Consider the following 13,353-nt stretch of genomic DNA (forward strand, 5'->3'; position numbering starts at 1 on the left):
TGAAATAGTCTTGGGTCCTAAATGCAAATCTGCTCTAAAAACAAATCAAGGCAAACAGAAAAAGACAGAAAGGACTTGCCTTCACTTCATCATCCATAAAAAAAAGCTGAATTCACATTTTGATTTCAGAAAACAAAACTACCATAACCTGGTTCACCTGCTCTGTCTGAAAAGGGGCCATCTTTTTAGTAAACTGTAAGTATGAACTAAGGGTTGAATCTTGATAAAGGCTAGATGTGGATTATTTATATTAAGAATCATGCATAGAAAGGGAGCTGTGAGTACGTGCTGGATTTCAGAAATCCTGTCCTAGGAAATGCTCTGATACTCTAACGTCAAGACTGACAACATATACCATTTCAAAATTAATATGGAACTTATGATAGCTGAAATGGATATTGGAGGAGCAAAAATGTACATCTGAGAGAAAAATACATATCCCCTGAAATAAAATGCTCATATTTTTTCTTTGGTATCCCCTAATTCCATGCAAAGAAGGTGGTCAGCCTCCGCAATGGTTTATCTTCTTAAGGATTTTTAAAATATTACTCTGGATTTTTTATTAGAAACTAGTTCCACTGTAAGAAGGATAACAGACCTCATGCAGATAATTACAGCCTGCTCTAAAACATAAACTCTTTTTTAAGGCAAGATTGTAATTTCAAAAATAAAAACCAAAGTCACTATATTCCCACATCTTCTAAAAACTCAACTATCACAGTTAGAACAATTAGCCTTTCCAGATCTTACTGTGTTGTAGAAAACCCTAATACTCCCCAGAACATCTTTTATGAACGTTTGGTCAATATTTAACATTATGACCTCACTTGGGCAAGAACTGCCCTTTTTTTTGCCTTTTTGGGAGTTTCTAGTGCAACGAGAATTTGCTTGCAATTCCAGATGAAAGGACTGCATATGTAAAAACATGGACTTAGTTGTCCATTTTTTGTGCACTCAGGATTGGTCCATCTGCACACACATTTGTTTCAATTAAATGCATAGACAAATACAAGCAAAATGGTAATCCCACTGTTTTGATTAAATTGCCAAACTAACCATATTTACCCTGCAAAATGCTCATCTATTTTCTTTATTAAACAAATGGTACCAAGCTACTATCTAGCCACAAGCTAATTACAATATCTTAAGAAGGAAGTTATACTTGGATAACTCTTTTCTTTTTCTCTAATTTTCTTTAATCAATCAAACCAAATTTAAATATGGGGGTAGGAGGGACACAGTCTTAAAGGGAAGATGACAAGAGATAGGCATCACATTAAAAAGGTGCATTGCCAATAAATTTTTGGATCAAAACTCCATTCATAAATTTCTTGTTACCACACTTTCTGTCACCTTATTTCATATTTCCACTTTTAGAAAATATCCTTCCTTGGTGATATAAAACCAAACAGTTATTCACAGTAGTCCCACAGTGGTGCTAATAAGTTGTTCAATAAGCACTGACTTCTCAGCAAGTAAGAAGCCCACAATATGGGCTCCGATTCAGCAAGCACACATTTAGCACACATCTGCATGTTCAAAATTGAGTTTTGGTTATTCAATTATTAATGCAGCTGGTAGAAACGTGGAGGTGACTGCAAAGATTTTCTATAGAAATTTTTTTGATAATCTGAGCAGATGGCTTATATGGCATCCCATACTTCTTGTGGACTTTAATAACTGCTTTTATAGATTCTTTTCTTTAAGTAGCCCAGAAATAGCCCAGTAAAATGACTATGGTTTTATTTCTGTATCTTCATGCATTTTTTTAATATTCACTTTAAAATGTCTTTTAACAGGAGTGAAATTAGGGTCCATTATTTGTCAGGTGTTTTTGATGACTACATAAGATGTCCTCATACTTATTTAATTCATTGAATGAAAGAACCGGAATATAATAAGCTAATTTTAACTTATTTCCTAGGAAATCCTGGCAAAATAAGCTAGAATTCAAGAGTTTACCTCTCTGTTCTTTCAGGAATACCCAAGAGCTTGATCACTTGCCTTCATCTCTTGTTATCTCAGGTTTCTTTTCCTGAAGATGAATGATCTTCAAGGACTGCAGCTCTTTTATTATGCACTGGTGTTATTACTCTGTGTTATTGCCCAGTGGCATAGGATGATTTACTTTAGCAGTTAGCATGCAAGAAAAAATGTATAATTTTCATTTTTTACATGACAAAGATGAAACTTTGGGTTACTTTCCATAATTCATATCACCATACAATCCTTTCCTTTCTATGATATCAGGATTAATGTTAGTACCAATGCTATTCTATTTGTCTGAAGTAGCTCACTTCAGGGCTTTTCTTTCTGTTACTGAGCTGTTCTAAATTCATGAACCCCTTTTGACTTTGAAAAACTATGCAAGGTGTGTTGGAGTGCTCCCCAACCCCATTTAAGGGAAATCCTTGTTGTTAAACTGCTTCTGAGCAGATTAGAGGAGAGAAGGTTGAGAGCTCTAAGTTAAGCTCTTGACTGTGCATCACATCTTCCCATAATTATTATCTCTTTGTATTTTAGAGGGAAAAATCCATACATTCATTTAGTAAACTTTTGAAAAATATGATGTCTGACAAAATATCAAAGTATGGTATTTTTGACTTAAGCTCACAATATATCAGAAGAGAGCACAAAACTTTAATTTATTGAGAACTTTGCACTCAGCCACACTGAATGTGTACTCTGTTTCTTCTCAGCTCTAGGCATTATTAACGCAGAGAACAAATGGGAGAAGGAAGATAAAGGCCTCAGAGAAAGCAAATAAATGCAGGTTAATATGAAAAACTGAACTGATAGATGAGGAAATCTTATACTTAATCATAAATGACAAATAATAAATTAAATTAATTTTTAAAAATGCAATCAAAATCAGAGAGGGACATTTTAGCTTTGTTTCTGTATTTTAAAAAGTGTTAACAATGTGATAAACAGAAAAACTATTTCAGTCAAATTTGAAAACAAGTATAGAATAAAAAATATTGAGTTTAAAATAATTTAAAACAAATTAAAAAGCAAAGTTTACAAGAAATACTGCACAAGCTGAAAGACTCAGTTTATCACAGTGAATGAGGAAAATGGAAAATACAAGGGTGAGATACAATGTAAAATCAATGGTTATTTATAAATAAACCATGACAAAGTTCAAACTGTGGAAAAAGGTACCATAAAAATTCAACTAATAAGACAGTATTAGCAATAAAAAATATTTTTTTAATATAAAGAGGAAACTATTTATGTAAATAAGGCTATTTATAAGGCTATTTATATAAAGAGGAAACTAAAGATGGAAATAATAATGCAAAGTTTACTAATCAATATGCATTACTTCCCCACATACACCACACCTGACAGAGGATATGAGTCTGCTGTAGCTTGCAGACAGATAACTCAGGAACCAAAACTTGTGTATAAACCTAAAGCATGTAAGGAGTGAATACCACAATAACATTATATATAAACCACATAATATATTATTAAATTGAACTAAATATAGCAGCTAGTGTTGGCAGTACCATTCTTCATTTTGGAGGCTGGTCTATTTTATAAAAGACTACGAGCTTGTAAGTGAGAGCATCCCTCCAATGCATACATATCTACACACATTCTTCTCCAGTGGGCAAGATGCTGTGACAGCCAACTTTTCCATATAAAACAACAACTACATTACAATTGAACATGCAAATTAATTTCCAAACTTTTGTTTCTCCTTGAAATAAATTTTTCTAGGTGTCCTGGTTTCAGCTGGGATAGAGTTAGTTTTCTTCTTAGTAGCTGGTATAGTGCTGTGTTTTGGATTTAGGATGAGAATAATGTTGAGAACACACTGATGTTTTAGTTGTTGCTAAGTAGAGTTTACACTAGTCAAGGACTTCTCAGCTTCCCATGCTCTGCCAAGTGCACAAGAAGCTGGAAGGGGCCACAGCCAGGACAGCTGACCCAGACTGGCCAAAGGGCTATTCCATACCATATGACATCATGCTCAGTATATAAGCTGGGGGAAGAAGAAGGAAGGGGGGGACGTTCAGAGTGATGGCGTTTGTCTTCCCAAGTAACTGTTACGCGTGATGGAGCCCTGCTTTCCTGAGGATGGCTGAACACCTGCCTGCCGATGCGAAGTAGTGAATGAATTCCTTGGTTTGCTTTGCTCGCATGCGCGTCTTCTGCTTTACCTATTAAACTGTCTTTATCTCAACCCACGAGTTTTCTCACTTTGACTCTTCTGATTCTCTCCCCCATCCCACCGGGGGGGAGTGAGCAAGCAGCTGTGTGGTGCTTAGTTGCCAGCTGGGGTTAAACCATGACAGTCCTTTTTGGCGCTAAACGTGGGGCTCGAAGGGTTCGAGATAATGACAGATCTAACTGGAATGTGCTAGATCAAATTTATAGCTGTTATTGCTGTTTAGCTGTTAATCGGCAGGCTTCTGTGCTTGCCATGGGGCTTGCTTGCCTTACTGTATATTAGAGTCTAGTGCTCGTTAGTGGCTGCCTTTTGCTTTTGCTGCTTGCTGCGCTGCTGAAGTGCTTATCATCTGACTCTGCTGTGCCTGGGAACATTTTGATAACAGCAACAGCCATGCGCCTGGGGTGGCAGATGGCCAGGACATCACTCCTGTTTCTGTGCTGCTGTACTGGACAGGCTGGAACTCCAGTATGAACTCGAGTCGAAGAGACTGTGAGCCTATGGATGAGTCCACGCGGGAACAGGACACCCCGAAGTGTCTGCAGACATGGATAAGCCCATGCCAGAGCAAGTATGTCTCGAAGCGTCTGTGGCCATGGTTATGTCTGTGCCGCAGCAGGTATACCTCTTGAAGGGATTGTGGCCCAAGGATAAGTCCATGCTGGAGAAGGCACACCTTGAAGCATCTGTGGCTGTGCATGAGCTCATGCTGGAGCACCTCAAAGCGTGTGGCCATGAGTAAGGCCAGGCTGGAGCAAGTTTACTTCTGAAGAGACTGTGGCTGCGGGCAAGGCCACGCTGGAGCAGGTATAGCTCTGAAGGCATTGCAGCCCATGGAGAAGGCCATGCTGGAACAGGTGCACCTCTAAGTGACTGTGGCTGTGGATAAGTCTATGCCGCAGCAGGTATACCCCTGGAGAGACTGTGGCTCATACATAAGGCTCCACTTGGAGCAGGTACACCCCTAAGGGACTGCAGTCTGTGGATAAGTCCAAGCCGGAGCAGGGGCAAGGGGAGGAGTCCATTGCAGTGTTAAACCCAATGGTCTGGTCCAAAGGGGCCAGGGGTGGAGATTGTAATGGAAATACCTTTAAATTGTTGTAACCCATGATCAGAGTTGCATGTTAAGGAATTACCATAGCAGGAACCACCTGAACCAATGGAGGAGAAACCTTACAAGAAGCAGTGCACGTGCAGCAGTGACCTGACCTGAGCTGGCTTTGGTGCCCAATAACTCCACGCAACACACCACCTCTCCTGTCCTGAGTGACCACCATCACAGATGGAGCCCAAAGTCATGGACTAAATTAACTCAATGGACATTTTGTGGACATTTGTGGATGTTTATGGACATTTTACAGACATTTCACAGGGGTGGTCCATAGACTGAGGGAATGATACCTGTGTATCGTATCAAAGGATGGGAAGGGGGGTGGTGGTTAATGAGGATGGATTGGATAATGTGGGACCTGAGCATGACGTAAATGGTATGGAATAAGGGGTGGATACTGTCCTGGTTTCAGCTGGGATAGAGTTCATTTTCTTCCTAGTAGCTGGTATAGTGCTGTGTTTTGGATTTAGGATGAGAATAATGTTGAGAACACACTGATGGTTTAGTTGTTGCTAAGTAGTGCTTACACTAGTCAAGGACTTTTCAGCTTCCCATGCTCTGCCAGGTGCACAAGAAGCTGGGAGGGGGCACAGCCAGGACAGCTGACCCAGACTGGCCAAAGGGCTATTCCATACCATATGACATCATGCTCAGCATATAAGCTGGGGGAAGAAGAAGGAAGGGGGGGACGTTCGGAGTGATGGCGTTTGTCTTCCCAAGTAACCGTAACGCGTGATGGAGCCCTGCTTTCCTGGAGATGGCTGAACACCTGCCTGCCGATGGGAAGTAGTGAATGGAATTCCTTGGTTTGCTTTGCTCGCATGCGCGTCTTTTGCTTTACCTATTAAACTGTCTTTATCTCAACCCACGAGTTTTCTCACTTTGACTCTTCTGATTCTCTCCCCCATCCCACCGGGGGGGAGTGAGCGAGTGGCTGTGTGGTGCTTAGTTGCCAGCTGGGGTTAAACCATGACACTAGGAGCATTTTTATTCAACTTTTCTCAACAAAGGTTCTTTTGGATCAAAAACTATTTTTCTTCTGAACTGGCAACAAATGCGAGTTGCAGCACAGCAAATTCCAATTAGATATTAGTAAAAATAATTTGACAAGAAGGGTGGTCAAACATTGGAATAGGTTGCCCAGAGATGCTGTGGGGTCTCCATTTTTTGAGACTTGACTCACAGCCCTGAGTAACCTGATCCAACCCTGGAGTTGGATCTAACTTCAAAGCTGGCCCTGCTTTCAGTGGGGAATTGGACCAGATAACCTCCAAAATCCCCTCCATGCTAAATTATTTGGTGATTCTGTGAACTAAGGATGGGGTTCCTTTCATCTGACTAAAAGTATGTTTATAGGACTATCTTGATGATTATCCTATGGGGAAAGACAAGCACGTACAGGAGCAAATTCAACGCAACACCTTAGTTTTCTTAGACTAGGACACTTATTCTTCATGCTTTTGTCTCTCCATGAATTGCAAGAAAAAAAGATGACCATCTTAGACTTGATGTATAACTTCTACATAATCTCAGGTGAGATGGATTCCAATTTGAGGAACATTTTTTTGATCAATTGCAGCTACGTGTTTATACTGAGTTTAACAGATAAACCTAACAAACAGAAAGATAACATGATACCGTGACTTAACACTGCTTGCTACCACATATACCATAACCAACAGTCTCCAGATCTGCCATTTCAACAGCACATTTTCTATCTGTGTAACAGAGAAGTATCTGACTTGCAGTTTCTTTTTGAATGGGGCACTATTTCAATTTGAAAAATCAGTCTCCAGCATGCAAGTTAGAACGGCTCTTGTATCAGACCGTATAGATAACAGATTGAGAGTGATTTTCTTTTACATAATCTGCATGCTTTTGCCTAGAGTTAGCCAAGTCTATATTTTTCTAAAAGCAATTCCAATAGAGGGCAGTACTATTGATGAACTATCCTGTCGTAATTTACAGGCATGCCCAGAGAGCCATAGGCACAGAGCATTCCTATATTCTATGTGAGATATCAACAAGCCCCAAGGTCACAGATTACAGAAACATTTAATAAAGGCATGTAAAAGGTGATCAAAAGAGCATAGTGTAGATTATCCCATGTTATAAGATTTTGCGTTCCCTCAGAAATACAAAATAATTGCAGGAAATTTGCTGGGCAAAGGTTATAAAAAATAATCAACTATTAATGAATGTAGCTACAAAGACTTGGTTACTACTTCTGTCAATTGTAGTATCAGGTACAAGCAAAGTGACATGCTAAAAATTCCTATATTTGTTAATTGTATTTTCCAATAACAGATTTTAAATAAGATTTTACTAAGAGTGAGAGTAACACCAAGAAAAAGGGTTCTTCTACCACAGTGCCTTGCCCGTCTTGTCTGATTGAGTCTCCCCGCAACAGGGCAGGCAAATAATTCAGCTGCTGTATTGTCTCAGCTTTGCAACAAGAGCTGTTAATACATTTTAGTATGAAGAATGCTACCTCATTATGTCCACGTTTTAGCAATGAGTTCTTCACTGTAAAACCTGAATCTGGTGATCAAATCCACCTGAACTTCTGCACTACAGTAATTACAATATAAGGTTATAATTTAAATAATTTTATCAACAATGACTATTATCATCTATTCACAAACCTGGAGCACAGGTTAGAACTTCCACCCTTCCAGAGGAGAAGCTTAAATGAGATGACAAATTCATATGAATAAAGATGAATAAATTATACAATATATAGAGAGTTACATGTGAAAAGAGAAGAGAAATAAAAATATTATATACTTGTTTTCATAATGCAGCCTTCGACCTTGCATATACTTTATTCCTCTCTCAAACACTGGCATTTCTGCCCCCATTGTGCTCTAATTTCTGGTTTGCCAAATGACCTCTGCAAACAAAATTTGCAGTGAAGGGAATGGGACCCTGCCCCTCCTGTATGAAAGCAGAGGCAGATCTCTAATTGTGTATAATGAGCTTGATTCTATGTTCAGTTTTCTTTAGGTGCAAGGATGAAAGGAAGCTGTTGGTTTTCGTTATATGTGGAAACTATAACAGGGCTCCTTTAACTTACAGATCTGATGTCAAGTTTCTATGGGCTTAAATGCAAGAGGGACTAAAGTGTAATGCTATGAGAAGGTCCTGAAACAGATGTGATACAGCTGGCAGCAAATGAAGAGTGAAAGCTGGCAGACATGTCCTAAGTATCACAGGTTAGATAACTCTTCCTGCAACAAAACCCTTTGCAGAAAAGGAACTGCTACAAAAGAAAGAATTTCCCAACTTGAGGAACCCTGTCTGCTTTAAAGTCATCATTAATTTCTGTCTCAAAGATTAACCTAAAGCCCCGACAATAAGCTTATTTTACTTTAAAATGAGCAAATACAGTCATCACCAGTATTTCCACCTCAAGGATCCTGGCCGTTTGCCTCGACTTACCCGCTTATGAAGACGTTCTGCTTCCTCCTGATATGCAGCAAGCTGTTGCTTCCATTGTTTTACATTGGCAGTGGACTCCAGCAGGGCTGCTGTGAGCTTAGCATTATTACCCTTGAGCGTGGCCAGTTCTGCCTCCCAATGCTTGCTGATTGTCGAACTGCACAGACAGAATGAGAATGGTCAGAGTCCTCAAATCTCTTCTTTCTCTTTTTTTTCTTAAAATGTCTTATAATTTTTTTTTCAAAATATCCAGGAAAAATAGAATTATGCAAAAATCCTATGACTGAATGGCCAAATGAGAATCCAAGTACTCAGATCATCAAACTTTAAATTCAGAAAATATTCATCAACAGATTTTTTAATATAGATATATCATTATTGGAAAACAACCAACAACCTCCCAGTTCAACAGGGTACTTTTTTTAAATAAAATGCTAAGGAAATCCATATCAGTTTCCCAAAAGCAACAATGTGTAATTCTAAAATATGTCTATGATCAGTCACCATTTTAATATATACATATTGAGAGTAAGTGCTTTTTTAATCTACTACTTTATGAAATATATTGTAAAAAAAGATTTGTCACCAACTTGATTAAAGAGAGCTAATGTAGTGCTTTGGAACTACAGCTTAGTTGTCTTAATGCAAATCTTCTATGCCTGAAATATACTTTCTTTATTAAATACCATATTTATTTTCTACTTACAAATTCAAGTCTTGAATTTCAACACCATAATACTGTTAATGTGCCTTTCTTCAGTAATATCAGCAAAGAGACCAAAGATCGAGGAGCACAGAGAGGTTCAACAAGGCTAAGTGCCAGGTCCTGCACTTGGGTTGCAACAACCCCATGCAACACTACAGGCTTGGGGAGGAGTGGCTGGAGAGCTGCCTGGCAGAAAAGGACCTGGGGGTGTTGGTTGACAGCCAGCTGAATATGAGCCAGCAGTGTGCTCAGGTGGCCAAGAAGGCCAATGGCATCCTGGCTTGTATCAGGAATAGTGTGGCCAGCAGGATGAGGGAAGTGATCGTCCCCCTGTACTCAGCACTGGTGAGGCCGCACCTCGAGTACTGTGTTCAGTTTTGGGCCCCTCACTACAAGAAAGACATTGAGGTGCTGGAGCACATCCAAAGAAGGACAACAAGGCTGGTGAAGGGTCTAGAGAACAAGTCTTATGAGGAGCGGCTGAGGGAGCTGGGGTAGTTCAGCCTGGAGTAAAGGAGGCTGAGGGGAGACCTTATTGCTCTCTACAACTGCCTGAAAGGGGGTCAGTCTCTTCTCCCTAGTAACAAGCAATAGGACTAGAGGAAATAGCCTCAAGTTGCGCCAGGGGAGGTTTAGATTGGGTATTAGGAAAAATTTCTTCACTGAAAGGGTAATCAGGCATTGGAACAGGCTGCCCAGGGAAGTGGTTGAGTCCCCAACCCTGGAAGTACTTAAAAGACATGTAGATGTGGTGCTTAGGGACATGGTTTAGTGGTAGACTTGACAGTGCTAGGTTAACGGTTGGACTTGATGATCTTAAAGGTCTTTGCCAACCTAAACAGTTCTATGATTATTGCTTTATTGCAAAGAGGAAGCTGATGTTGGGGTCTCTTGAAGTAGTCTATGGAGGAACAATCTTTGGATACAGTTTAGTTATTCTCTGAGGAAACACAGGGCTTTATTTTTCACAGATAATTCGTCTGCCATCATCCACAGACCCTATCCTTGCACTCAGTATGCAAGGGAAAAACATCTCAGACACATCAGGTGAATGTATTAGTATGCAAATAGTTCATTAATGTTTGCTTGTATAATGTCAACAGCATGTGAGGTGCACACCTATATGGAAAATACATATAGAAAATAATTAATTTTGTCTAATTAGCTTACTATTAAAGGCATCATTGAAAATCAATGATCTGTAACTGGCCAAAATTATTTTGTATATAGGTTTATGGTGAATTACAAGTAATTAGTAGAATATAATTATTTATTATTATAAATATATTTTAACATGCTTAATTTAATTATAAATTATTATATTATTTTGCATGTAATTTTATAGGTTTATTTGAACTTTGTACATATGAACAATTAAACATTCTGCCACCATTTTGCCCACTGAGTCTCTTTCGTCCACTTCATGCATATGCACAGCCCATCCCATAAAAGCATATTCCAAAAATATTATGGTTCCTATAAAAGCTCCTTAGGTGTTCAAAGCCAACCAGTCACTGAGGAACATTCATTACCAATTCAGATCACATCTACACTTTCACTAAAACATGAAATACACCGCATCAAATACACCACTTCGTCCCCTTGAACAGGAATACAAGTTCCTTCAGAAGAGGAATATGTGTTTGAAATTGCTCTAGCATTTCATGATCTATTCAACTAATTAGAAGTTCACCACTGGAAATTTTAAATCTTTAATGACTAAACTAAAATAACGATAATCCTATTTCATCAAGGAACACTGACTCACATATGAAAGAAGATGGGAATTAATTTTTGCAACAATGTCTACTCTTCTGTTTCTCTGATCAGATTTCCTTTTCATTTATAGTAGCACAGCAGATCAAAAAATTCCATAAAAAACGTGTGTCGTGGTTTAACTCCAGCCGGCAACCAAGCATCGCACAGCCGCTCACTCACCCTCCCCCCCCCCAGTGGGATGGGGGAGAGAATTGGTAAAGCAAAAGTAAGAAAACCCGTGGGTTGAGATAAGAACAGTTTAATAATTGAAATAACATAATAATAACAACAACAACAATAATAATAATAAATTGTAATGAAAAGGAAAACAACACGAGAGAGAAACAAAACCCAGGAAAAACAAGTGATGCAACTGCTCACCACCCACTGACTGATGCCCAGCCAGTCCCCAAGCAGCGATCACTGCCCCCCAGCCAACTCTCCCCAGTTTATATACTGAGCATGACATCATATGGTATGGAATAGCCCTTTGGCCAGTCTGGGTCAGCTGTCCTGGCTGTGCCCCCTCCCAGCTTCTTGTGCACCTGGCAGAGCACAGGAAGCTGAAAAGTCCTTGACTGGTGTAAGCACTACTTAGCAACAACTAAAACATCAGTGTGTTATCAACATTATTCTCCTACTAAATCCAAAACACAGCACTATACCAGCTACTAGGAAGAAAATTAACTCTATCCCAGCCGAAACCAGAACAACATGCTAAAAAAATCTAGTTCATTATCATATTCACAATTCCTCCTTAATGTTCTGATCCAGCAAACAAATATCCACACCATCAATTTCCCGCAAGCGAGTAATCCCATTTAGTAGTCCCACTATTGCAGGACTAGTAGCTAACTGTGTGTGCATGACATGTATACATGTTTACAAAATGTGCCTTATTACTCATTTTTCCTCACAGAAGAAATATTTTATATTGATGTAATGCAGCAGATGATAGATAAAAAGCTTTGTATCCAGGACAGTTACAGGATGAGAACTGTTTGGTCACTTAATATCCTAATTTAAGATGCAAAAAGGGTAGCAAATGGATTTTTTTTTCAATGTAATAATTTATATACCCACAATGATACAAGGTAAACTTATAAGCCATGAAGATCCCAGAAGACAGACTCCTAGTTAGTGCTGAGTAATAATGCAAGGGGGATTCATGGCGTGTTTCATCTTCACCTTTGCCCAGTGCCTTACTACCCTGCCAAGAAAACAGTCAGGAGCTCTGAAGTTATTGCTTGTATACTAGAATGTCAGCATTAAATACGAAACATGTATTTTCTATTACTGCTATGGCTACCCTGGTTCAAAGGCTAGAAGGTTTCTTTGGTTATTTCTAAATTGGTTGTTTTTAATAGGACTGCACTAGTATTATCTCTCAATTGTACTTTTTTATCCCTAAGAGATCTACATAGTGGGCATGAACATGTCTATTGTAATGCAGATGTTATTTGTTTGTAGCATATACTGTTTTCTTCTACAAATACTTTCTACTGTATCTTCTACAGATTGTACTATGGCTCCATAAAATAGAAATGCATTACTTAGTCTAGTTTTGTATCTGATAATACACAATGACTTCCCAACTATTTAGACTTATCCTGTTTCTTCTTATAAAACTCCACATCCTCTGACATAAACACAGCAATGTCATGGATATGACACTGGGAAACACAGAATCAAAAAGATGTGAATTTTTGTTTCATAAAATCATAATTTGATTAAAATAGCCCATAACCAATCCTGGCAGTGCTGACTTACTTTTTTCAAATACTTTCTTGACAAACTAAAAAAAAAAAGATAATTAAAATTATGCTTTGTGGATTATTTTGGTTAAAACTGGACTTATTTGGATTTAAATTAATTATTTTAGGACCAGATAAAAGCACACCTACAGCAGGCACACCTACAGCAGGCTGTTCTTAAGCTAGACTAAGAGTATCTGCATTGATGCCTATATCTGTAGAGCTACATTGGTTCAAATTTATCAACAATTCCAGATAAAACACTGAGAAACATATGGTTCAGGCACAATGAGGAAGAGAAGATGCTGGGGCTAACACCCGGGACAGGGAACACACAGGCCTAGAAGCTGAAAGTCCACACATGGAGCTCCCAACAACTGCTAGAGCCCATGGTCAAAAT

At 38.9% G+C, this 13,353-nt stretch overlaps 1 protein-coding gene across 1 annotated transcript in view; it reads right to left on the reverse strand.

Annotated features, from left to right (window-relative positions):
- Positions 1–13,353, reverse strand: part of LOC104015382 (homer protein homolog 1) — a 100,632-nt gene that overhangs the window by 19,873 nt on the left and 67,406 nt on the right. Inside the window, exon 6 of the mRNA XM_087762628.1 lies at positions 8,736–8,892. Within this exon, the coding sequence (XP_087618754.1) occupies positions 8,736–8,892 (157 nt within the window). The remainder of the gene's footprint in view (positions 1–8,735; positions 8,893–13,353) is intronic.

Source organism: Nipponia nippon, unplaced genomic scaffold (assembly GCF_047370975.1).
Source record: "Nipponia nippon isolate SJK-2023a ecotype South Korea unplaced genomic scaffold, ASM4737097v1 scaffold_26, whole genome shotgun sequence".
Classification (NCBI taxonomy): Eukaryota; Metazoa; Chordata; class Aves; order Pelecaniformes; family Threskiornithidae; genus Nipponia; species Nipponia nippon.